This window comes from Corvus brachyrhynchos, unplaced genomic scaffold (genome assembly GCF_000691975.1).
Source record: "Corvus brachyrhynchos isolate BGI_N302 unplaced genomic scaffold, ASM69197v1 scaffold114, whole genome shotgun sequence".
NCBI classification, from domain to species: Eukaryota; Metazoa; Chordata; class Aves; order Passeriformes; family Corvidae; genus Corvus; species Corvus brachyrhynchos.
The window spans coordinates 4143996-4168083 of record NW_008238337.1 but is presented as its reverse complement, the minus strand read 5'-3'; the positions used below and the strand labels follow the sequence as shown (position 1 = coordinate 4168083).

Genomic DNA, 24088 nt, shown 5'->3' with positions numbered 1-24088 from the left:
TGGTGTTCCCTCAGATGTTCATTGATTTCACTGTGATTGGCAGAAGCAGCTGGATGAGCTCGGATCAGCCATCATCCCTAAATCAGCCTGACAGGGATCAGCTCTGGGATCCCTCCAGCCCACGGAGCCCCAGGCCATCCCTGCAGCTCCAAACTGCTGTGTCCTCCAGCCAGCTGGAGCTGCCTGAGCCTGGTAATGCCTGCAGAGAACTTTGGGGGATAATCAGCACTGGAAGGACAAGCAAATCCCTCCTCACTCCAAGAGGAAGCTTCAACAGAAACGTGTGTTTCCCTCAGTGCCAGGGATCTGGCTCCTAAACTTAAATACGGGATAATTACGGAGCAGGGATGAGTTTTCCTTTTAAAAATTCGAAACCCACTTCAAACCTGTCCCTGAATTAAATCTGATCCAGCAGACTGGGACAACAGGGATGGCCAGGAATTCCTGGTGTCTCATCCCAGCTTTGATGCCTCTTGGTGCCCTTGGAATGGTCCAAGCTGAGGCAGAAGCCGACGATGCCACATCATCCCTCGGGACCCTGCGGATCCTTGGCATTCCCACAGCTCTTCCTCAGCATGGATCCGGGCCAGTTCGAGGATTTCCATGCATGGCTCTGTCAGGCATAGCAGGGAGATCCCAAAGGTGGGAAGGAGAAGAGCTGGGGAATGCTGGAGCTGCAGCCTGGGTACGTCAAGAACTCCCAGCCCTGCTGGGTCATCCTGGGACTTCTTGATGTAGCTGGACACGGCTGTGCCAAAAGGATCCCGTCTGGATCCTATGGGGAATTCGCATTTGGAGCAGCGTTCCAGAGGGATGCTGGAAGCTTTGTCGTGAAGCTGGGGTTTATTCCTGTCTATCCAATGGATTTGGGAGCGGCAGTGTCCCCGCAGCCGGCAGATGGCACTGACTCATCTCGCTGCTCCATGGAAACACCCCAGCCTGCTGCATTCCCTCTCCAGGACCTTCCCACCTTCTGCCTTTGGAGGCACTGATCCTGAAAAACATATTTGGAGGTTGAGTAAGGCCCTGGCTTCCTTCTGGAACTGCTTGTGCTGGGATAAAATCCGCCTGTCTGTGCGCTCAGAGATTCCTGGGATCGGGTGTGACAGCAGCCCGAGGCACAGCGCTGGTGCCTCCCGAAGCTTGCACAGCTCCGTGGCTGTGAGGCTGATCCTTGGGATCATCTTCCCTGGCATGAATTTGGAAGATGGGATCTGGCAGATACATCAGTGCTGCTTCTTTCAGGCCCAGGTTGGATTCCTGGAATCAGGAATATGTCCCTGCCCATGGCAGGGAACGAGATGATCTGTGAGGGCCCTTCCCACCCAAACCATTCTTTGATTCCGTGATGTTTCCCAGGCGCCAGAGGAGCAGAGGGATCAGGGCAGACACCTCTCCTGCCACAGCCACACGCAGGGGGAACACCTTCACATGACACAGCCTTGAAGAGCTACAATTCCACCCATTTCCCGTCTCCAGGGCTCCAATGTAGGACGAGGAGGGCTAAAACGGGCAGGAGGGTGGGAGTGCTGTGGGAGCAGATTACAAAAGGAGCTATTTTTCCTTTAAGCTTCTCAGCTCGCCCCCTGCTTAGGCCCTGACAGCTGTCACAGCTCAGCAGGTGTCCCGGGGAGATTTGGGAGGGCACGGAAGCAGCCTGGCACACTCGGGGGTGTGGCACTGATTGCGGATTCCCAGTGCCACCGGCGATGGGGACAGCGGTGGCCCCAAGCTTTTCTATGCTCAGAGATCCTCTGCTGGTCTTGGATGGCCTCGAGCTCTTCCCTGCTTGGATTTCACTTTAAACCCTGCCTGTTTAGGTGTGGGAATCACTGGATCCTCCTGTATTTTTTTCCTTGGTGGAATTCCCAGGAAATTCCTCGCGGGCAGCAGTCCCTGTCCTGGGGGACCAGGATGTCCTGTGGGATGTCCTGGGTGCAGGAGAGGCCATCTGGGAGTGGTCTGGGGACAGTCCTGTGCCGTGGAGGGACATTTTGCCTTAAAGGTGGCAGGAGAGGGGACGATGCTCGGTCACCATGGCAACGGCAGTGCAGGGATGCTGGGGATGCAGCTGTGTCCTGGCAGAGGTGCTGGGGAGCTGCTGGAGGTCTCATGTCCTGATTCCGGGCTGAATTCCAACATTTCAGGCAGTGTGGGCTGCCTGGGAGGGACTCTGCAGGATTTGAAAATGGGAATATTCCTGAAACTCAAGAGTTATTTAAGTTCCTAAGTCCCAGGAGGAGAACCAGGAGCTCTGGAGGCCTCAATAACCACCTGCCACTCAAGTTTTGCTTCTCCATGGATCTGAGTTTCCAAGGGCTCCCAGAGCCTGGGATATGCAAATGACTCCTGATACGTGCTGATTGTGATAAATGGGAACCAGAGCAGGTGGATGATCCTTCAGGAATCACAGAGCCCCTCTGGCCTTGGAATTCTGCACCACTCCTCAACACCTACACGTGGGAGCAAGGAGTTGGAAGAAATGGATTTGCAAATGGAAGAAATGGATTTGCCAACCTGTGCTGTTCAGCAGAGCTCAGAGAGCCCTCTTGGAAATATGGAGGCAGAGCCTGAGTCATTCCCGGCTTCCCAGGGTGCTCTGTTAATTTTCCTGCGCGCTGCTGGATAAAATGGATCTTCCAAAATTCCTTTAAATTAAAGCCCAGGCTCCCCTCTCCCCCTGCCAGCAGGGAGCAGCCCCTGTCTGTGGAACTCCGTCCTTATCAGGTGCCTCCAGCGCTCTTCAAAAACTCGGAGTTGGGAAACATTTCCCTTTGTAAGGCTGGATTGAATTCCTTTGGAGTTGGAATGTTAAATCTCCCCAGCTGGGCTTTGTGGCTTTCGACAGGAAGAGGCTGAGCTGGAACAGGAGCTGGGTGTGAATCTCCCTGAGCACTGGGAGGGGGCAGGTGCCAGGCTCCCTGTCCCTTCCCAAAAGGAATGCCAGTGGCAGCTCCCTGCTTGCGCTTGGCAGCTGAACAGGAGCAGTGGGAATTTGGAAATAAGTCCAGCAAGTGGGGGGGAAAACCCCAGGATCTAAAGCAAGCAAGAGAAATCTCATTTTCTCCTGGAATTTCAGAGGCCTGAGCAGCAAACAAACAATGATTTCCCTGTGCCTTTGCTGGGTAGATCCATAATTCCCGAGTGGCAGGGGAGCAGTGCTCCAAACACGAGCTGCTGCCTACTGGATAACTGGGATAATGATCCACTAGCATGGAAAAATCAGGAGAGACCTGCAGGGGCTCCAGAGGTGCCTCCATCCCACTCCTGGGAGCCTTGGAAATGCAGGGCTGAGGTCTGGCAAGGCAGGAAGGAGCAACGCTGGGAAGTGAGGAATGGAAGGAGAAGCAATTCCATGTTGTGCTTCCTTGGTGTGCAATCTGTTGGGATACCGGAACTGGAATTCTGGCTGGGGTTTGTACAAAGAGGAATCAAAAGGAATTGGTGTTTCTTTCCAGCATATCTTGGATTTCTCCTGAATCCCATGGCATAGGAATTCAAATCCTGCTCTCCTGTGGGGAAGGAAGATTCCTTTTCCTTCACCTCTGGCAGGCATTTTACGAATTGGAGATAAAGCAAGTGATTCCAGGAGGCTGCTGGGGTGGGAAGAGGCTCAGGGCTGTGCTCAGACCTCCCAAAGAATGGCTCCAGCTCCCTGCCACCAGCAGCCTGTAACAATTTTAATTTCCATGGAAAACCAGCCCAAGCATTCCCAGCTCAGCTGGTGTTTTTCTGGTGTTCCAGTGATGTTCAAATCAATCCTCTGCCTAATTAGCTTGTAAATATTATTCCAGGGTTTTTTTGGGGTTTTTTTCCCCTCTTTTTAGGTATGTTAAGCTGTGGAAGGAGAAATGCATCGGGAAAACCACGGGGAAAAAGCATCTGCTTCTCTCTGTCCCACTTCCAGCACAACCTGCTGCTGAAATGGGATAAAAACACAGCTCTGGAAGTGCCACTTCTTGTGGGGAGGAGAGAGAGACCCTTGGAGCTGTCGAAGTTGGGGTTTCTCTGAGGGACTGGAGCACAAAATATGTTGGGAATCACAGCAGAGGGTGGGAATGTGCCCCGGAGTCAGCAGGGAGGCTGTGGATGCACAGGGCAGGAATAGGAGATGCAGCAGCCTTGGGAAAAGTGTTTGAGGGTCACATTCCAGCCGGAACTAGCATCAGCTGAGTTCCCTGTTCCTGGCATTCCTGGAGAATGGATCAGGAGCCAGAGCCAGAGCTCAAACCATCTTTGTCCTCCTGGAAAAGGCACCCAAGTAGGGGCAGCTTCAACAGTGATGTGATTTTTTTGGGCCAAGCGTTTGTGGAAAATCCATCAGGAATTTGCCTTTCACCGTGATCCTTTGTTGCAGCTTTGGGGTCTGAGCTGTGCCCTCTCTCCAGGACCTGCCTGGGTGGGATAAGATCCAGGGAAAGCTGGAAACTTGGCAGACTCCTGTGGTAGAAAGTGAACCTGGGGTTGCTTTTTAAAGGCTGAGAGTAAACACATCCCAGGAACTGCCACTCCATGGAAAACAGAGATAAGAGAGTCTCGGGGTGCCTCTCCTGGTTTCCCATATTTATTTGATAACTGATGAGTGCAGCAGGACCTGCTGGCTAAAAATAAACGAGGGAGCTGCTCCATGGGATCTGGGATAGTCTGGTTTGGAGGGGAATGGTCCTTAGTGCGAGCTCGGGAATCCACGTTCCTGGTTTTTAACGTGGAGCGGGACTTGCAGCGGGATTTTTATCCCAGCTCACTGCTCTTTGTGGTGTTACTGGTCCTGCTCTCACTGGGGATGACTCCAACACTCCTTTTGGGATCCCTGTCCTGGGGTTGCTGCGCTCCCTCTTTCCGTGGCATCGTTTGGAGCAGCTCCTGGAGCCCACCTGGCCTCAGCACCATCCTGGTACTGGTTTGTACTGGAAGCACTGGCACAGGGCTGCTGGGGGTGGCTGTGGCCATCTGGGATGGGGGAAAGGGCTGATCCATGAGCCTGGACATAGCTGGGGGATTCACTTTCCCTGCAGGAGCGATTCGGGTGTTGGTAGCACTGCTGAGTGTCCAGGGACACCATCGGATCTGCCGGGATGAGCTCCAGATCCTCCACCCACAGCGCTGATTCCCACCCCACACAGATCCTTGGACAGGGCCAGAAGTTTTTCTTCCCATTTTTTATCAATTTCTTTCCCTCTTTCCATCCTGGAGCAGCTTTGGGCTCCGTTTGGCAGCGGCTTGGCCGCAGGATCTCATGCTTTTCCTCGACAAGGGACGTAAATGTTCCCGAAGGAAAGGGAAAGGGAGGGGGAATGTGCTGCTGCCATGAATCCCAGGAAGCCAGGGCCATGCCAGGAGCTCTCCCATGGCAAACTCACTGCCAGGGCTGCTCCCAGTCAGAGCCCGGGGGTCCTGAAGGAGGAGCTGCGCTTTGGATTCAAGGATGTGCCAACATCTAATGAGGGAAGAGCCTCCAGGCTTCCATTAATTAACAAATTAGCTCATCAAGAGGCTCCCTAATTTGTCAGATTTAAAGCTGCCCTATTAATTAAACAAGAGGACAGCTTTTAATTTGCCAGAGCGGCACATTTAATTGATAAATGACTCGTTTAAATCCTTCACGGTGGAATTTTCCAGGAGCAACGATGGGAGAGGAGCACGTGGGATCCTCCGAGCAAGGAGCGCCCGCTCCCGGGATGCCGTGGGAGCCAGGGATTTGGGATCTCCAGTATGCCACCACCTCTCTCTTAATTGTCCCATCCACTAATTGGGTCTGCTTATATCCAACCTCTCATTCCTCTTCCCCTCAATCCCATTAGCTCCCTGTTTTCCACAGGGAAATTGTTTTGCAGGAGCTCCTCACCGGCGGTGCCGGGGATTTGCCAGGTTGGGAAGATGCCAGGCTGGGAGTGATGGATGCCCTGGTGCATCCACATTCGAGGTGGGATATCCAGGGAAATGCTTCAGCTTTCCCTTGGGAATTACGGCCCCATCATTGCTCCTTGAAGGCAGCTTCTGCTGGCGTTGGAAGCAGCCAGAATTCCGTGGCCAGAATTAATTCCTGCACTTGAAGGCCGGGGATAAATCAGAGGTCTTCTGACATTCCAATGATCTCCACACAGAATTAATTCCTCGGACATCTTCTCCCCAGCCAGATGTGCCAGGGAAGCTGCATCCAGCTAAGGTACCCCAAATTCCCTTTTTCCAACCTGTTTTTTCCCCAAAAAGTCTTATAGGAGAGTGGATGAATTATGTGGAGTCCTGCTGGAATTTTCAATTTATCCCCATTGATTTATAAGGTTTTTCCAATGACCGAATCCTCCTTGGAGCAGCTCCATGTGAGCTCCATTTTCCATCAGCCAGGAGCAGTGCTGGGGATTTCCTCCATCCTCTCCAGGCCATGGATAACAGGGATTCCCTCTGTTATGTTTAGGGAATAAAAATCAGGAATTCATTAGAGTTACATGAAGCAAGGACTGGAGGAAAATGGGAAGTGCTGGAGCTGCCAATCCCTGCCAGAGGCTCTATCCTCACCCACGCCAGGGGTTTTCCCTCTCTGCCATGGAATTAATTTATCATAAATGAATCTCCGACCATAAACCCAGAGATTTCCCACCTGGTGGATCCCACGGTGGGTGAGCATCAATCGTGGCGCAGCTTTAAACAGGGACAGAAGTGGCAGGAGTGAGGCACTGTGCCAGTCCCAGGTGGGAGCCATGAATCCCCTTTGGAATTTATGGAGATTTGATGTGTCCAGGCAGGACTGAGATCTTCCAAAGGGTAACAACCCCTCCCAGAGGGGAAATGAACAGAGGGTTTTGCTTCTGTAAACTCAGAGCTGGGTGTTCTCCTGATGTTGGGTTCTTACATGGAGAGAGCCGCTCGTGGGGCTGGATGGGAGGAATGCTGGGCTCCTTCCAGCTGGAGCTGGGAGCTGGAATGTCCCCATAGTGTCACCAGTGTGGCTGGGAGCTGGTGCATCCATCACTCCTGGATAAACTCCAGTGATCTCTGGTTGGTCATTGAGGAACGTGTTGTGTGCCAGCCCTGGCCCTGGAGTGGATCCTGATCCAGCCCTGGCGCATCCCAAGATCCCACCTGCAGGTGAGCTGCGCTCCTGGGAACAAAACTGAGATTCTTCTTTAATCCATGAGTTAAAAATCCATTATTTTCTCGTGCTGGTGCTCTGGGAGTGCTGGGATCCAGCTGCTTGTGGCCATCCTGTCCCATTCCCAGCTTTCCCCAAATCCCTCATGGACAGGGATGCTCCTGCCTCTTCCTGCTGTGCAGTTTTATGGATCCCCCAATTCCAGCCAGGTTAAATCAGGCTGTGAGGAACCTTAATTGAATCCATAGGTTAAATTTTCCATCTGAGCCAGAGCATTAATCCTTTGTATTGTGACAAGGAATGTTCCCGTTTCTCCATGGCACAGCTTTCCCTCCCTTTGGGCTCGGCTGTTTTTGCTTTCCAAGACAAATTCTGGATCTGGCTTCCATCAACAGCACCCTCTGGACAGATCCCTGCATTTCTGGATCTATTTCAATAATTCTTAGATAACAGCTGTATTTTGGGAATGGGAAAGGATGGGATCCAGCCCAGGGTTGAGCTCTGGATATTGGGATCAATGATCCAGATCCATCCCAGGAAGGGGCTGTGGGGGACCCCAATGAGGACACAGGTACCCCCACATCTCCCTGGCACCGCCAAGCAACTCCCTCGTTCCAGAAATAGTCCCAGCCTGGCAAAGGCTCAGGAATAAATCATATTTTGCTGTTATTTTTATAAATTCCAGGGAAACTGGAGCCCAGGGAACCTGCACCAAAGCCACTCCATGGCCAAAAAACCCCGAAAAAGGCATGGATTGCTTGGAGCTGGCGGGAATGCTGAGCCTTCCCGCAAGGAGCCGCTTCCCAGCCCGGAGCTGGGCAATCCCTGTGCTCATCCCAGTGATGGGAAGCAGGATGGGGCCATTGGCAAAGTCACCTTCCACAACACTTGTCCCTGCAAAGCTCTGCTCCGTGGAATGGTGAGTTCCCAGATATTGATTGCAAGGAAAACTGGCTTTATTTATTAAAAAATCATGAATAAAGCAGGTTTCCTTATGGATGTTTGGGAATTTGAAGGAATGTATTGTTATTAAGTCCTTGTTATTAAGACAAATCCAGCTGGTTCCTTAAAGAATTGGGAGTTTCCTGAGGGGCTTTATCAGCCAGATCCCACTGATTTTTGCTGGGAGACTTCAGGAATCCTCCCTTCTATCCGTGTTTGGTGTCTTCACTCAGCACACCAGCAGCAGGAAAAGCACATCCAGAGGATTTTAGGATGATGCTGAAGGAGTTCAGGCTGAAAGATGAGCAAGGAACTGAAACCTGTCAGCAGCTCCCATTTTCCAGTGGGATGCTCCGCATCCAAACCTGGAGCCCTGTAGGGGTTTTATTAATGGAATTTCTTATTCCAAGGTCAGGTTGGACTTGGCCCTTGGAGCAACCTGGTCTATGGAAGGTGTCCCTATCCATGGCAGGTAAAGGAATGGGATGAATTTAAGTTCTTTTCCAACCCCAACCGTTCCACGATTTGATGCCACCTCTGCTCATAAATCCCTGGGCAGGTGACATCCCTGTCTGTCACCTGCTGAGGAGCTCCAAGGCAAGGACAAAGTGTCCATGCCTGGCAATTCCTCATCCCTGCTCCAGGAGCTGTCAGTGGCCCTTGGCAGCTCTGGCAGGAATCGGAAATCACCGATAAATCTCCCGATGTGGCCCTGCCATCACTGCCGGGGGGAGCTGTCACTGCAGGGTGGGCATGGGAGCGGGTGGGTGATGCCATGGGTGGGGGAATCCATGGAGCAGGGCCCAGCTGTGCCCTGGGAATGTTCCCCTCAATCCTGCTCTGCCAAGGGTGGGGTTTGGGAGCCGAGAACTGGGAATTGTCCCTTGGCCCGTGGGCGTGCATCGCTTGGATTCAGTCCCCGGCATAGCTCTGTGGGAAGCACATGGAAAAATGGGGGAAATGATGCAAGATTGGAGCCAAACAGAGGTGGGGAAGGCGCTGGGAGGGTGTTTGGGGGCTGAACCATACGGAGATGCCCTGACCTGCCCATCCCAGGGGTGGGATGCAGCGGGATACGGTGCCAGCCTTGGGAGCACAGCGGGGTTTGGCCGCCCGGTCCCAGCCCCGCCGCCTTCCCGGGGCTATTTATAATTCGAGTTGCACAAGGTTGGGACTGGGTTTTTTTTTCTCCGTGGTTGTATCAAATCAGCGAAAAAAGGGAACGGGAGCCGTCTCTCGAACATCCTGTCTGTGGCTTCGCTATTTGTGCAGGGAGTTTGCATTTCCACTTGGATCGGGAAGCAGTGGCGGGATCCGGAGCTCGGGACCGCAGCGGGTGTGGAGCCAGGGATGAGCTCCCTGTGGGAAAGGCAGGGCAGAGCTATCCATGGGCATAAACCCAGCCCTGAGCCCCGGGATTTGGAGCTGGGATGTGCATTTGGGAGCCTCCTATCGCGTCCTCGTAGCTCCTTTCCCAGCCATTCCCATTTGTCCCCACGGCTCTGCCGGGGGCGAGGGAAAGTGCTGCTGGATGTCGGAGAAAGCTCCCCCGGAGAGGGAAACCTTCCTCCAATTTCTTCCCCATTAACTGTGACATCTGTTTCGGGATGAGTCAGGCGGGTTTCCAGCGCCTGTGTGGGAGGGAAGGAGGGCGAGAGCCGGAGGGGTCGGACCTGCCGGGCTCCGGCCGCGCATCCCGGCTCGACAGGGAGCTGCTCCAGGGCGTTTAATCAGCCCAAATCAATTTAGAGCTTTAATTGCTTTGCTCGGTGTGGGTGGCACTCGGCGCTTGCCAAGGACATGGCAGCTGCCAAAGGCTGGGATTGCTGTTCCCGACGGCTGCTCCTGCAGCGATCCCGCTCCGTCTCCAGCCCCGGGAATAGGGATTTGTCCTTCCGCAGGCGCTGCTGCCGGCAGGGCTTTGCTGAGGGAGGGAAACCCCAACCCACAAACGCTCGGAACGGGAAATCGTATCCCAAAGTCAGCGTGTTTTCCCTTCATCTTGCTAAACACAGGGATCAGTGTGTGCTGGAGTTAGCTGGCACAAGTGTGAGAGCAGGATCCTGCATCCTGCCTGGACACGGGGCAGTGGCAGGTGCCTGGGAAAGGAGGCAGTGCTGAGGGAGGGGTTGCTTCTGTGGGGCTGCAGAGCTCGGCCTTCCTGGGAACACTGGGATTGTGCCGGGTCTCGGCTCCGGACCCCTCGGAGCTGCCGGGATTTCGGTCGTTGCTCCGGCACGATGTCCCGAGGTCAGCCCTTGGCTGAGCATTCCCAGCCCCACCAGGCCCTGGAGTGGTTTTGGGAAGCCCCCAGGTGCCAGCACGTGGCTGGTGCCACCCAGAACTGCCTGGGCTGAGCATCTCTTGGTGGCACGGTTTAACTCCAGGCACACCAAAGGAAATCCCATCGGTTTGTGGTTGGTTTTCTCCCTTGCTGCCTGGATTCAGGATGCTTTTGGGCCTCTCTTTGCAGCTGAGGGTGATTAATTAATTTCAATTAATCTCCTGTAATAGATGAGCTTCCTCTCTGCTGGGGAGAGGGTTGGCATGGCTGGTGGCAAACCCAGGGTAGTGTCGCTTGAGCTGATGCTGGGGTGTCCCAATGGGGCAAATCCTGCTCCTTTTCCAGGCTGGAGGAGGGTCAGGGGGCATCACTGCCAGATTTCCTCGTGTTTCCTTGTGCTGCCTTCACTCCCAACCCCTGCACTGGCTCTTACCCTGCTGGGATGAACGCTGAGACTGGGATGGCTGAGGCTTGGGAGCTGCGTGGGGAGGGAAGGAATTTTCCCGGTGCCACATCAAGCTGGGGGTTATCCAAACCTCCTGCTCTGTGTGGGTGGGGGCTGTGCTGCTCAGTGCTTCCAAACTGGGGGGGCTGCCCCAAAAAACCTCTTGTTTGTCCCCCTGAACCCCATCCCTTCATCCAGCCTTTCCCGTCCCTCCTACCCGGGGGACCCCGGAGCCTCTCCCAGCTCCTCTGTGCCCCCCAAAGAACTTTTCTCGCAGGTGTTAAAGGGGCCGGGGGTGACAGAGCTGCCACCACAGAGCCTCTGCGGGCTGGGGGGGCTGCCTGGAAGCAGCTGCAGCATCCTGGTGCTAATGAAATCCATCGGGAGAAGCAGCCCCTGAGCAGCAGGAGCGGCGTTTGGGAGCCAGATTTTGCCGAAGGGAAGTGACTCAACGTCTTGGAAGGAGTTGGGGGCGGTGGGGGGAGCACAGGACAGCGGTTGACCCAGGGTGGGGACAGCACAGCCGGGGGAGGGGGGCTGGCAGCCACCTGCCTCTCCTCTTGGGCTCCCGGTTGGAGCAGCATCCCTGCGGAGCGCTCTGGGCTCCGTTATCCCTCCGTGGGGCGGGGTGCCCCGGGCCGAGGGGACGGCACAGGAAAGGAGGCCCCTTGGGAGGCAGCTCGCTGCTTCCTCACTCTGGCTTGTGATCCAGGCCAGCGTTCCCAGCTCCCGGAGTCACACCCTCTCCCAGCTGTTGCTCGCCGAGCATCGCGCTGCCAAGAAAACCTTTGGTGATGGATGAAACTCCCTCCCCGCTCCCTTAAAACCGGCGGCGAGCGGCACCGTGCCTGTGCCTGGTCCCGGCGCGCCGGGATCCGCCTGGGAATGGGATCCCGCTGGCATCCCGGGCACCCCGAGCTCGTCCTGCCCAACACGGAGCAGCGGGAGAGCGTTGGCACCACGCGAGGTACTGGGAAAGGTCACTGCAAGGCTTGGTGGGGGATACTGGGAGCACTGGGGAGTGTCACTGGGAGCGCTGGCGGTGTTACTGCGGGAGCAGATGGGACAGGACCTGCTGGCAGAGCGACGGGACAGATCCAGCCCGTGCCACTCTCCAGCCGTGTTTCTCATGGATTTTATAATTCTGGGCTGCATTTCCCGCTGTCCTGGGGCACTGCTCCTCTGCATCCTGCTGGGGACCTGCCACAGGTGCCACAAGCGTGGATATCCTGGAACTCCAGGAGTCCTGCGAGCCTGTGGGAAGAGTGGGACGTCAGGGAGCCGGTCACGAGCCACCCAGCCTGGCTCCACAGGAGGATTGGCACATCCCTGCCTGCTTCACACATCGGGGCTTTTTGGGGCTTCTCCTTTCCCTGGAGCGCCCCACATCAGCACTTTTCCAGCCCCGGTTCAGCTCAGGGATGTTGCAACACAGAATTGTGCAAAGCTGGCAGTGGCTCTGATTCCTCTTTTTCGGCTCTCATGGGAGCTCGTCCACGTGGGACGGGGTCAATGTCCCCACCTGATGTCCCCATGTGTCCCCAGTGAGCTCCCTGCTAGCATCACCCCCTGTCCCCTGATCACAGCTGGGTGGTGGTTTTCCAGCTCTGAGGAAACTGGGATTTGTCCCTTGAAGCCGAGAGCTGGAAAACTCATGGATCTTGGTGACGGAGAGCAGGTGGGGACTCTGCTGGCAGGTGAAGCTCTGTCACAGCATGGTGAAGCTTTTGCCCCAGGTATTGTCCATCTCCCTCTGGATGGGCTGTCCCGGCTCAGGGCAGGGATTTTTGTGTCCATCCAGGCTCAGGGCAGGGATTTGTGTCCATCCAGGCTCAGCTCATGCCGGATCACTGGCTGCATCGTGGATGCCGCCAGCAATTTCCAGGTCCTGGCAGGTACAGGGTGGAGGTCAGGATGGCCCTTGGCTGGTGATCTCCTCTTTGGAGTCCCAGTGCAAACCAGGACAGGCCGATTTCCTCACTGGGAACGCGCTGCTGGATGAAAGCTGGGAATGGGCAGGACCTGGCACCTTCCTGCACCCCAGGAATGGCTTTGGGTTTCCCCTCTCCTGCGTGTGCAAGGCCAGGAGCATCCCAGGAGCGAGGCATGGATTTGGGGGGTCCTGGAGAACAGGGATGAGGGGCAGCCAGGGTGGAAGAGCCTGAGAGGACCCTTTGGCTGTGCTCACAGCGAGGGATCCCCAAATGCTTCCCAAGGGCTCCCAGGAGATTCCCAAGCCACTGTGGGCAGCACAGGAGCTGTGGTGGACGGGGCACGTCACTCCTGCCACATCCCCTTCTGTGTCCAGCTGAACTCTCCGCAAGTTCCACATTCTCCCCCTTCCCCCTGAGCTCTGCTGACTCCAGCAGCTGGTTTCTTCCACGGGCTGCGTTTATTTTCCTCATCCTCCCATCCCATGCGCGTCTGCTCGGGATGAGAAAAGCCGGCAGTATCCGTGTCAGCTCCAGCTGGATGCCAAAGCCACAAGCCCAGGGCCATTCCCATGCCAGCCCTAACGGGGCTGTAGAACAAGCAGAGATGTCTGATCCAGCCTCTAAATGCTGAAAATTCCGTGGGGATTTATCCAGCTCAGGTAAACCCCTCTGGATTTATGTATATTTATTAATTTATATTTTTTTACAGGGATTTGGGAGGAGGGGTTTGCTGGAGGTTTGCAACCACTTGAGGTTTTTTCCTCCCCTGTTGTTATAAAAGCGGTTTTGGGACCACTGGGATCCCTGCTGTCCTTCACCCCAAACCCTCTAATTTCCCCTAAAAGCCCCACCCCTTTCAGAGCTGGGCTTTGCAGCCTGCGGGGTGAGGAAACAGCACGGAAGGGAGAGGAGCTGGCTGTGACTTTGGGGGGGGCTGATGTCCTGACAGTGTGGCAGTGTCCCCTGCCTGGGGACAGGGAGAACAGGGTGGCTTTTCTTTGCCGTGCTGATCAGCATTCAGCTGGGGACGCCGAGCACAGCTGGGAGGATGCTCCCGCGGATCCGGGGTGACTTCCTCGCTCGGGAGGGGGGGTGGGGGGCTGAGTCTGCTCTCCCCGGCCATGCCACATCCCCTGCAGGGTCACGTCCTTCCCGCAGCCCTATTTCTGGTTTTTCTGGGTTTCTTTCCCTTTGTACACCCCAAATTCCGAGTAATGTCCCCAGGGCTTTGTGCCCTGATGAAACCCAAGCCATGGTTATGGACACCCTCACCCGACTGCTGGGATGTAGCAGGGAGGATGCTCCAGAAAAGGGAGTTTTATTGGGTTTTTTATTGCTTGAGAAGTGCCAGGAGAAAACCTCGGATTATTAGAAAAAGAAGAGAGCAGAGGAGATGAAAGAATTTTTATTATCTTGGAAGTCGAGTGGTTTTAAGCAGCTCAGAAGCACAAACTGCCCTTTTTTAGAGAAAATCTTTGCCTGTGTAGGTACAAACACCCAAAGTTTTCCCCTTCAATCCTCAAACCTTCCCAAGAACAAAACAGATGGAGCAAAAGGCCAGGATTTTATGAACGAAGTGGCTCTTTCAACACTTCGTGCCAGGGAAGGCCGGGTTCCTCTGCTAGAGTTTCACCCTGGGAGGGGCCTTTCACGACCCGAATTTTGAGGTTAAACGCCACTTTCTGGCTGGATTGGGGCGCGTTGCCCATGGGGGTGACCCCACTCTGTGGCCAGGAGGATCCATGGGATCCATCCCATCCTAACCCGACCCGTCCCGCGCAGCCTGGCCGGCTGTGCCCAGATAAACACTGACTCATGTTTTTCTGTCCCACCCTGGGCACAGCAGCTTTTTTTAAGGCTGCCTTTTCCAGCTATTCCCTTTTTCCTGTGCCGTTCACACGGGCGGGGTGAGCAGCCTCAGCCGGGATGCTGGGAATGCCGGAGGCTGCCGGGTGTGGGGGTCCCGGATCCGTGATGAACAACTGGGATGTGTCTGAATGGATGCAGGTAGGGATCAAGCTTCCCACTGTTCTTGGAGCAGAGCTCTGTGCCTCCTCATTCCCCTGCGGCTGAGCCCCCTCCCTTTGCCCTGGGAGTCTCCAGCTGCTCCAGGGGGAGGTTTGGGAGAACTTCCAGCCCGGATCCTCACTGGCAGGAGCGCGTTCTCAGCCTGCTCCTGCTGCTCCCACAGCATCCCATATCCCTGCCCCTTTCCCAGCCTGTTGGAGCAGGACAGAGGGGTCAGAGGTGGTGGCAGGGTTGGAATCACTGCCAGGAGCAGCTTTTGGGCAGGCTGGAGCTTGGCATTTGAGGTCTAAACCCCCTTTTGATGGGCTGGTGGTCGATTTACACCGAGGGATGAGGGACCATTCTGGGTATCCTGGTGGGGAGTGGGATGCTGAGGAGCATCATCCCTGTGGCAGCTGTGGCCATGGCAACCGCTGGCTAAAGGAAGGGGGAATTGGAGCTGGGTACCCAGAGCTGTTTTCCCATTTGGTTCCTTGCTCTCCTGAGCACGGGCAATTCCTGGGAGCCGGATCCCGGCAGGGATGTCCCTCATGTGTAACCCTGGGCTGGAAATACCCAGTGGGTGCCGGAGGGATGGGTGGGGTGGCCTCGGGTGCCAGCTTGGGATGGGGTTTGCATCTGTCTTCCCTAGAGCATGAGATCTGGCCCATGGAATCCCATGGGATGCCTGGGATCCAGCCCGCAGGGTGGGACTCGAGCTCAGCCAGAGCTATGAACCCCCACGAAACTGGGACCAGCACCTGCCACGTGTCCCCAGAGACACCCCTGCCCTCCAGGGACATCCAGGACTGTGGCAGAGCTCAGTGCGGTCTGGTGCTAGCAGGTCCAGAGGGGCGTGGAGATCCCGTTTTACCCAGTGCCCTTCCCAAAGCTCCCAGCTCCAATCATCTGCCGGCAATTCCCCTCTCCCGGGAAGCCGTGCCGGAGCTGCGGGGGCAGCTGCCCGCACCTCCTGGAGGAAGCGGGTTGGGGTTTGGGGTGCGCTGGGAGCTTGGAAACCACGGATGGAAAGAGGGAAGGGAAGTGCTCCAAGGAGGAGAAGGCAGAGCAGCTGCCGGGGAGGGACCCGGCTGCTCCGAGGGGATTTGTTTGTCATGTCCGGGGTGTCCCGTGAAGGGGGGACAAGCACTAACCCAAGGGTTCTTCCAGTTTCCCCAGCGCGTCAGACCCAGCCCCGGCAGGTCCCAGCCCGGATTCATTTCATGTTGTGGATCAAAGCGTGATGCACTTTGACAGCGCAGGCAGGATCTGATGTGCTCCAAAGCTGCTCTGCTGGTTTGATTTAATTTGATTTGATTTGATTTGATTAGGTTCTATCAGTTCTCCTCAACCTGTCCCAGTGCCTCCAGTAAAAGCCGGGCCCCGCGGGCGCTGGGCGGGCGGGAGGCGGTGCTGGCAGCCTGCCCATCCCTATAAACTCCTGGAGCAGGGCTCTGGCATCGCCCTGCCCGCTGGAATCCGCTGCCAGCGGCCCGAGCATCCCCTGCCCTCCCCGTGTCCCTGGGACGCGCATCCCGCCGCGTTTCCCCGCTCACATCCGTCCCCCGCCCGTCTGCCTCGGCCGGGACAGAGTTTTTCGCCCAGAAAAAGCTGGATTTGAACATTTTTTTGCTGTTCTCTCGGTTTCCTGTTGCCTTCCCAAGAACAACATCCCTGACCTCATCCTCCCCCGGTATGTGCCGGGATGCTGCCGGTGCGCGGGCCGCCCGTCGGGAATCCCACCCGGCCTTCCCTGGGTACCAAGACAAACACAGCTGTGGGAATGACGGAGAAAAGGCTATTTTGGGTAAATCCTGAGCTCGTTTTTGTTGAGGTAGGAGGACAAAGATGAATAGATTGAAGGGAGAGCAGTGGTTTTGGCTCGAGCCAGGAATTTTCAGGCCGGAGAGGACCAGTGAACACACTCAGTATTATGTGGTGCTTTTTTTTTTCGTCCCAGACTTTGGAGTTTTTCTTTCCTGTGAGAAATGAGGAGGTTTCATGCAGCTGCCCCTGAAACTCTCCATTTTTGGGAGGATTTTGGGGAGGCAGGCGGGAGTTTGTTGGATGATTTTCCAGCAGATCTGAGCTCCTGCTGCCCATCTGGAATGTTCATGGTGGGATTGGCAGCTGCCTGCTGCTCCTGTGGAGTTTGGGATTGCTCCTCACGAGCCCTGGAAACAAACCCATCCTCTGCCAAATCCCACGGGGAAGCAGATTCCTGGTGTTCCCGTTGCTCTCTGCCTTCCTCATCCCAACTGGGAACAGAGGCCAATCCCTGCCCAACCTGGCAGAGCAAAATTAACAGAGAATTCAAATCAATAATCCAGTAAACAGAGCTTTGGAATGAGCTGAAAGTCGCCAGGCCCAGCAATTGGAAATAATAACAAGGGGAGGATTTTCCATTAAAAACATGGAAGCGGGCACAGTGGGAAGAGGAGTGGGAATTTCTCCTGTCCCCCCAGAGCAGGGGCTGAGTGACCCCTTGGTGGTGAGGGGTGGAGGTCCAGCCCTGGGGGTGCCTCACTTGCCCCATGGATGACACCACGGTGGACATGGGGGTTGTAGAGCAGGTCCAGGGAGCTTTGGGGCTCTCTGGATGATGGGATGGGATGGGATGGGATGGGATGGGATGGGATGGGATATGATGCAATGGGGTGTGGTGGGATGGGATGCAATGAAGTGGGATGGGATGTGAGGCAATGGGGTGGGGCGGGATGGACATGGGGTTCTGGGCTCTTCAACCCTTCTGGAGCTCTGCCTTTGGAAAGGGGAAAGTCCTTGTTCCATAAAGCAACGATTCATTAATTGTCATTAACGTCGCTGTGAGAGTCAGTTCTGCTGATTCTGTTCCTTCCACCAGATCATTGACTTTAATTCATCTCTTTGGCCATTGAGGTTTTCCTGGGACAAGGCCTCTTCCCAGCTCCAGCTCATTCCCAAGCTTTACACTCAAACCTCATTTGTTCTGGCTGCTTATCGTCCCTCGGAGCTCGGCCAGGGGGAGGTGAGAGGGTGGGATTTCACCCCTGGCCGGGGACTCTGCAGCAGCAATGGCAGGAAGGAACAGCAGGAAAAGCCCAGGGAGAAACAATAGCTTCCAACAAAAACACCATGGGAATTTCAAAGCAGGGCTGGCGGCAGGGTGATGCTCGGAGACCTTTGGGGTGAAACGCCTCAGGAACAGGGAGGGTCCCTGGGTGGGCAGAGCCACAGCCCTCCTGTGAGGACACGTCCGGGTAGGATGCTCCATGCTGGGGCTCTTGCTCCTCGTGCCAGGGCTCGCTCAGGCTTTGGGGGATTTGGGTTTTAACCCCCCCTGACCCACATTCCCAGGGGACAGGTTGAACCTACTGAATGAAGGCTGGAATCTGGTGGTGGCAAATGTTGTTGGTTACCACAATTCTCATTTTCACACCCAGGGTACGAAATGAATCAGGAAAATAACCCTGGGAGAGTCCAGGGTGTAAAACTGATACTGCACCTCATTTGTAGCTTTAATTATTTATAGTAACCTGCGGCTGATCGTTCAGTTTTTGTGTGCACCTACGGATGCTGCTGGTGTTGGGTGCTCGTTCAGAGAGTACAGCACAGGATTTCTGCCCTGGGTTATCCCAAAAGATGCTGGGATCATGGCAGGACCCCACCTTCCCCAGACTGGTGGTGAGGAGGGTCCCTGGGCCAGCACAGCCTGCTGAGGGAGGCTGCACGGGGTTAAGTGTGGCCGCACCCTGAATGGGTTTCCTCCCTTAACCCCACATCCGGGGGCGAGTGGCCTTTCTTTGATCCTGGCTTCAATGTTACAGCTCCTGCCTTAGGCCGGTGTGGAGGGAGCTGCCGTTGTGCCCTGGGACACTGAACTGTCACCTGTCCCCCATCTCAACGGAGAGGAGAGAGGTGAGAGGGTGCCTGGTGTCAGTGGGGTGTGTGGGGAAGCTTCCCTTTGAGTTTTCAGTCCAATTCAGGACAAAAAAAAAGAAAAGAGCCATAATATGTTGCAGATTGGAGGGCTGTTGATGAGGTGTTGATGAGCATTATCCCGGTTTTTCCCCTGGAAGTAGGCGGGTAATCAACATTTTTTGCAGGATGAGGCTGCAGCCACATCCTGGTGGAGCTGAAGGACTGAATCACGTCCTGATGTCTCACGGATGGGGGTGGAAATCAGGGAGGAGCTGCGGGAGCATCTTATTTGGGACCAGCAGTGGGGTTCTCACGGGATCCCCCACACCTGTGTGCTTTGTCCCTTCGCTCCCTGTCCCCAATTCCCACACATGTTGGGGGGCCATTGTCCCTCCCGCTCTCCTCACTGTGATTAACACCAAGTGTTTGGCCAGCAGGGAAGAATCACCGGCTGCAGATCCCAGCCGCCGGGATCATAGGGATCGGGTTCGTACGGATAATGGCGCTTCCCAACCTGTCCGATTACTTGGATGGCCTCAACAACTACAGCGACTACCCGGACTACACCTACGAGGACAGCAGCGGCGTGTGGGCTGACCCGTCCCACGACCCCAAGGACATCACCCGGATCCTGTCCGTCATCATCTACAGCGTGTCCTGCGTGCTGGGCATCCTGGGCAACGGCCTCGTCATCGCTATCATCACCCTCAAGATGAAGAAGTCGGTCAACGCCATCTGGTTCCTCAACCTGGCTGTGGCCGACTTCCTCTTCAACATCTTCCTGCCCATCAACATCGCCTACACGGCCATGAGCTACCACTGGATCTTCGGCACGGTCATGTGCAAGCTGAACTCCTTCCTCCTCATCCTCAACATGTACACCAGTGTCCTGCTGCTCACCACCATCAGCTTCGACCGCTATGTGTCCGTGGTGTTCCCGGTGTGGTCCCAGAACCACCGCTCCACCAACCTGGCCTACGGGGTTTGTGTGATCATCTGGACCGTGGGCATCGTCATGAGCTGCCCCTCGCTCGTCTTCCGGGACACGGCACAGACCCGCAATTCCGTGATTTGTTTCAGCAACTTTTCCCTCTCCAGGAATAAATCCTATGAAGGGCTGGCTCTGATGAGGCACCGCACGGTGAACATCACCAGGTTCCTGGCTGGGTACATCCTCCCCATCACCATCATCACCTTCTGCTACGCCGCCATCGTCTTCAACCTGCGCCGGAACCGCCTGGCCAAGTCCAAGAAGCCTTTCAAGATCATCATCACCATCATCATCACCTTCTTCCTCTGCTGGAGCCCCTACCACCTGTTGAACCTGCTGGAGACGGTGCCCGACACGGTGCCCTGGTCCGTGTTTGAGATCTTCATCCCGCTCACCACGGCGCTGGCGGCCTCCAACAGCTGCATGAACCCCGTCCTCTACGTCTTCATGGGCCAGGACTTCAAGAAGTTCAAGGTGACCCTCCTTTCCAGGCTGGTGAACGCCCTCAGCGAGGAGACAGGACACTCCAGCATCGTGCATAGGAGCTTCTCCAAGATCTCCTCCATGACTGAGAAGGAGACAACAGTTGTCTAAACTCAGCCTGCAGGAGGGATGGAGTGTCCTGGTGTTGGCCATGGCCACCACTGTGACAGTGACCACCACTGTGGTGGCCCTGGTGTGGGTCAAGCATTGTCCACCACTGTCCTAGAGCCCATTTTTGACTGGTGTTGCTGCCTGGGGGCTGGCAGGGGACGGAAACCCCCAAGGTATGGACAAGACACAACCACCCTTGATCTTGTGTGGGATTGCAAAAATCCTTGCACTGAGCTACGACAACATTTTGGGGCGTTCCTGTCCAATCTTTGCATTGCCTGACTCAGGAAGGGTTTTCCTGGTGTTTCCAGAGGCACCATGGTGGGGTGGAGGATGTCTGGGAAGGCGTCTCCCCATGCCATGGGTGTTCCCTGCCATGGCCAAATTGGTGGCACTCCTCTGTCCCGTGTCTGTGTGTGGCTCCTCATGGTCAAGTCCTGAGGTATTTTGGTACCAGAGCAAGGTGTTTGTGACTTTTTTGGGAAGTGTCCTTACGAGCAGTTGGAATATCCCGCCTCAAAGAACTGGGAAGTCTCAAATGCCTTCCAAGTGATCCAGACCCAGGGCCAGCTGCCAGCGTGGGGATTGAGCTCACACACAAGGTCACCAGCATGGAAAACTGGGAGAAAAAAAGAGGGAAAGGTCAATTTGAAATGTGTTTTTAACCCCCCTTTGGTGGGCACATTCCACACGGTGCATCCTGCAGAGCAGTTGGATGTTTGGGACCAGGAACAGGTCCATGAGCTGGGAATGAGCTCCTGGGAGGACCTGCTGTCCCCTCCGGCATCCAGCGGGGACTGGCTCCATTGCCAGCTGCTCCCTGGTGGGACCAGTTGGTTCTAAGGGATGATTTTCTCTCTCCCATCTTGGGAGACTCTGGGAATCTCCACACACCAATCCCTGCAGTGAAGGAGGGACTGAGCCACCACCTCGATCCGATTTCACGCCCGGTTAATTTGGGAACTCCTTCTCCATTGGGGCTCCATCACCACGACTCCAGTGTCACCCTCATTGATGTGTCACTCCCAGGACAGCGAGGAATCCCTGGAGCTGGATTTGGGCAGCTCCCAGTGGCCCTGGGGACATTTCAGGGCAGCTCTGTGCAGGGTTTGACACGTTCGCGGTTGAGAGTCTGCTCCCAGGTGCCCACAAAGGCTGAAATATTCATTTACAGATTTTCTTGGAAATCAGGATATGGAAAAAAAATGTGGAGAGGCAGCTCGAGGAAGAGCAGGGAGCTATTTCCATGCAGCAGATCGTGCCAGCCACAGGTACCAAGTAAAGCCCCGGTAACTGAGCCGCGGGAACATCGCGGATCAGAGCGGATGCTGCTGCAGGAGCTGGATTTCAGGATTTCAGACGGATTATCCGACGTCCTGTCTGCCCCAGCGCTGCCTCGCTGCTCCACCTTGATCTGCATCATCCATAGTGTGATGGGACACTCGGCACCTGGATTGTCTCCGTGTCTCCTGGGGTCGGGATCCAGCCGCTTCCCTAGGGAGCGCTGCCGCATCCCTGCACCACGCCAAGTCCCACGGGCAAGCCCAGGGCTACTCCCAGCCCCGATGCACTGAGATTTTTTCCCAAAATCCATGCAGGATCCATACCCGTGGAAGATGCTGTGCCTGAGGAGGCTGCGGGGCCTCTCTGGTGGTGGGAGGAGGCTCCTCTTTCTCATCTCCCCCAGTACTGCTGGAAGGTTGCTGGGATCCTATTAGGAGTGGGATGGGACAGATGGGAAGGACGAGACAGATGGACAGACAGGGCGGTGAGAGGGACACACAGAATGTGCAGAGGATCTGCTTAGGGAACAGTGGGAATGGGATGTACCCGGAGCCAGCAGCCACCAGGGCTTTTCAGGCTCAGGGTTTGGAGCAGCAGGAGCAGCCTGGGCTCCCCTGTGCCTGCCCTGGATGTGGGAACAGTGGGATGAAGTCTCAAGGACTGGATGCCATCCCATTGCCCCATTGCTCCCAGTCCGTGCTGGATATGGGATGCTCCTCGCTAATTCCGGTGGCTGTTTTTTCCCAAGCCCATCTGTTAGTACTCCGATTGGCTTTCCAAAAATAAAAAGCAATGCCTTGGTACTTACCCTGGGGTTAAATCATCTCTGTAATGGCAGCTTGGGAATCCCAAGTCTCCCAAATATTTGAGTCCCTCTTTGTAGCTGTTTGCTTATTTAATAAAAACCTCTGTTTTCCAGACAAATCGGTGCATGGAGTGGGAAGGATCCCAGGGTTTTTCACTGAGCAGTTGCTTCCCTGTGTGCATTCCTGATCCCTGGTGGTGAATTTGGAATTGTGGAAAGAGCTCAGGAGCAGAGGGATGGGGTTTGAGTGGCTGAGGTGGGATCTGAGCCTCTTGGATGGGCTTTGGGAGATTCCCGCTTGTATTTGTCCCTGCAAAGACCAAACGGCTCTTTAGGGGGAAAAAAAAAGAGGAATTTGGGGGGAAAAAAAGCTGCTGAAGGAGCATCATTTCCCCCACATCCACATGCAGGGCTGAGGCCCCAGCCCATGTCAGCTGCCCTGTTCCCTCTTGGATCACATCTGGCAAAGGCTCTGTTATTCCAGATTGGATAAGGAATTATTAGTGCCAGCGTTGGGTCCCTGTGTGGGATCTCTCTGTGGGATCTCTCTCTAGGATCTGTCTGCATCCCACCTGGCAGGGCTGGTTCCCCATCACCTCCTGTACCCCACAGGCCCCTGGTCCTTCAGGCTGTTTTGGGGGAACAGGGAACAGCGGAGTCCCAGTGGGTTCCCAGTGCTCCACCCCAACATCCATCCAGGCGCCAGTGCTGCTGTTCCAGCCCCTCTTGTTCCTGATTCTCCTCATCCTGGCAGGGCTTGGGGTGAGGATGGGGAAGAGAAGGGGAAAACCCACGGAGTTTTTCCTGCTGGACCCTGTAAGCTTTGGATTAACACCCCCAAGGAGTACCAGTGATTTCTGTTCCCGTGTCACCCACTGACACAGGCAGCAAACAGATCGCCCAGGGAGCGCTCAAAATGCACATTTTTATAGGTCTGTAAAATGGAAACGGGGAAAAAACACATTCCTCAGAAAACTCCAGCCTCCTCAGCCGGGTTTTTCTTTCCTTTTTGGCAGAGTGGCAAAGAAATGCAGCTCAATATTGCCCCAATTCCTCTGATATTCCCAAAATCCTGCAGGAGCTGCAGCTCTGGAATCTCCCAGATTGCATCCTGTCAGCATTCCTTGGGGTTTTTGCAGTGCTGGATGTTTTGGTCATGGAGGGGAGGGGGCTGCACTCTTCCCCCCCGGTGTTGGGAAGCTCCAATATATTAAATCAAGGATCCTTGGATGCATCCCGGTGACCTCGGTCCCTCCCCGGCGCTGCTCAGCTTGAGACGTCCTTAGCTATTAATTAACGAAGTCCTCTTGATTAACGGCAGCAGGAGGTTAATGACCACGGGCAGCTCCAGGGGAACGTGCACAAACTGGAATTAGCATCCAGGGAAAGGCTGGGTGGGAGCTGCAGCTCCAGGGCTGGCGGTGCCGGGGTCTGCAGCCCTTTTTGGGCAGAAATCGGTGAAATTGGGGTGCAACTGGATTGAGCACCTCGGAATTATGGGGTGAGTGGGATGCAGAGCCAGCACCATCCCCATGAAATCTGGAATTAGGGCGGTAGTGGGGATCAGGATTTGAGGGTAGGTCAGGGCTCGTAGGAAAGAGCTGCAGGTTTTGGAGCTGGGGCTCCAACCCCCATCCCCGGACCCCCATCCCCAGCCTTGGGACAGCAACCCTCATCCAGGACCCTTATCCCAAACCCTGGGACCAAAACCTCCAGCCCATGACCCCCATCCACATCCCTGGGATTCTCACCCTCAGCCCAGAATCCCCAGTCCACAACCCTGGGACCCCAAATCCACATCCCCCAGACCCT

The 24088-nt window shown here is 55.4% G+C and overlaps 1 protein-coding gene across 7 annotated transcripts; it reads left to right on the top strand.

Moving 5' to 3' along the window:
* The first annotated feature begins 7808 nt into the window (after nucleotides 1-7808).
* Nucleotides 7809-22395, top strand: CMKLR1 (chemerin chemokine-like receptor 1). Of its 7 annotated transcripts, none has more exons than XM_017734865.1 (3): nucleotides 7809-8009; nucleotides 18509-18599; nucleotides 19040-22395. In XM_017734865.1, the coding sequence occupies exon 3, from the start codon at nucleotides 19102-19104 to the stop codon at nucleotides 20185-20187; it is 1086 nt and encodes a 361-aa protein (XP_017590354.1). In that variant the 5' UTR covers nucleotides 7809-8009; nucleotides 18509-18599; nucleotides 19040-19101; the 3' UTR covers nucleotides 20188-22395. The 7 variants fall into 7 exon arrangements, with proteins under 7 accessions (XP_017590354.1, XP_017590350.1, XP_017590351.1 ...); XM_017734862.1 differs by lacking the exon at nucleotides 7809-8009 and adding an exon at nucleotides 11640-11728; XM_017734866.1 differs by lacking the exon at nucleotides 7809-8009 and adding an exon at nucleotides 11640-11728 and having other exon boundaries at nucleotides 19037-22395.
* The last annotated feature ends 1693 nt before the right edge of the window (nucleotides 22396-24088 follow it).

What these genes read in the sequence shown, in the direction of transcription:
- CMKLR1 (XM_017734861.1), top strand. Translation starts at nt 11,560, where the DNA reads ATGAAACTCCCTCCCCGCTCCCTTAAAACCGGCGGCGAGCGGCACCGT. An exon ending in GAGCGTTGGCACCACGCGAG is followed by an intron (nt 11,729 to 19,039) that starts GTACTGGGAAAG and finishes TTTGGCCAGCAG; the next exon opens with GGAAGAATCACCGGCTGCAG.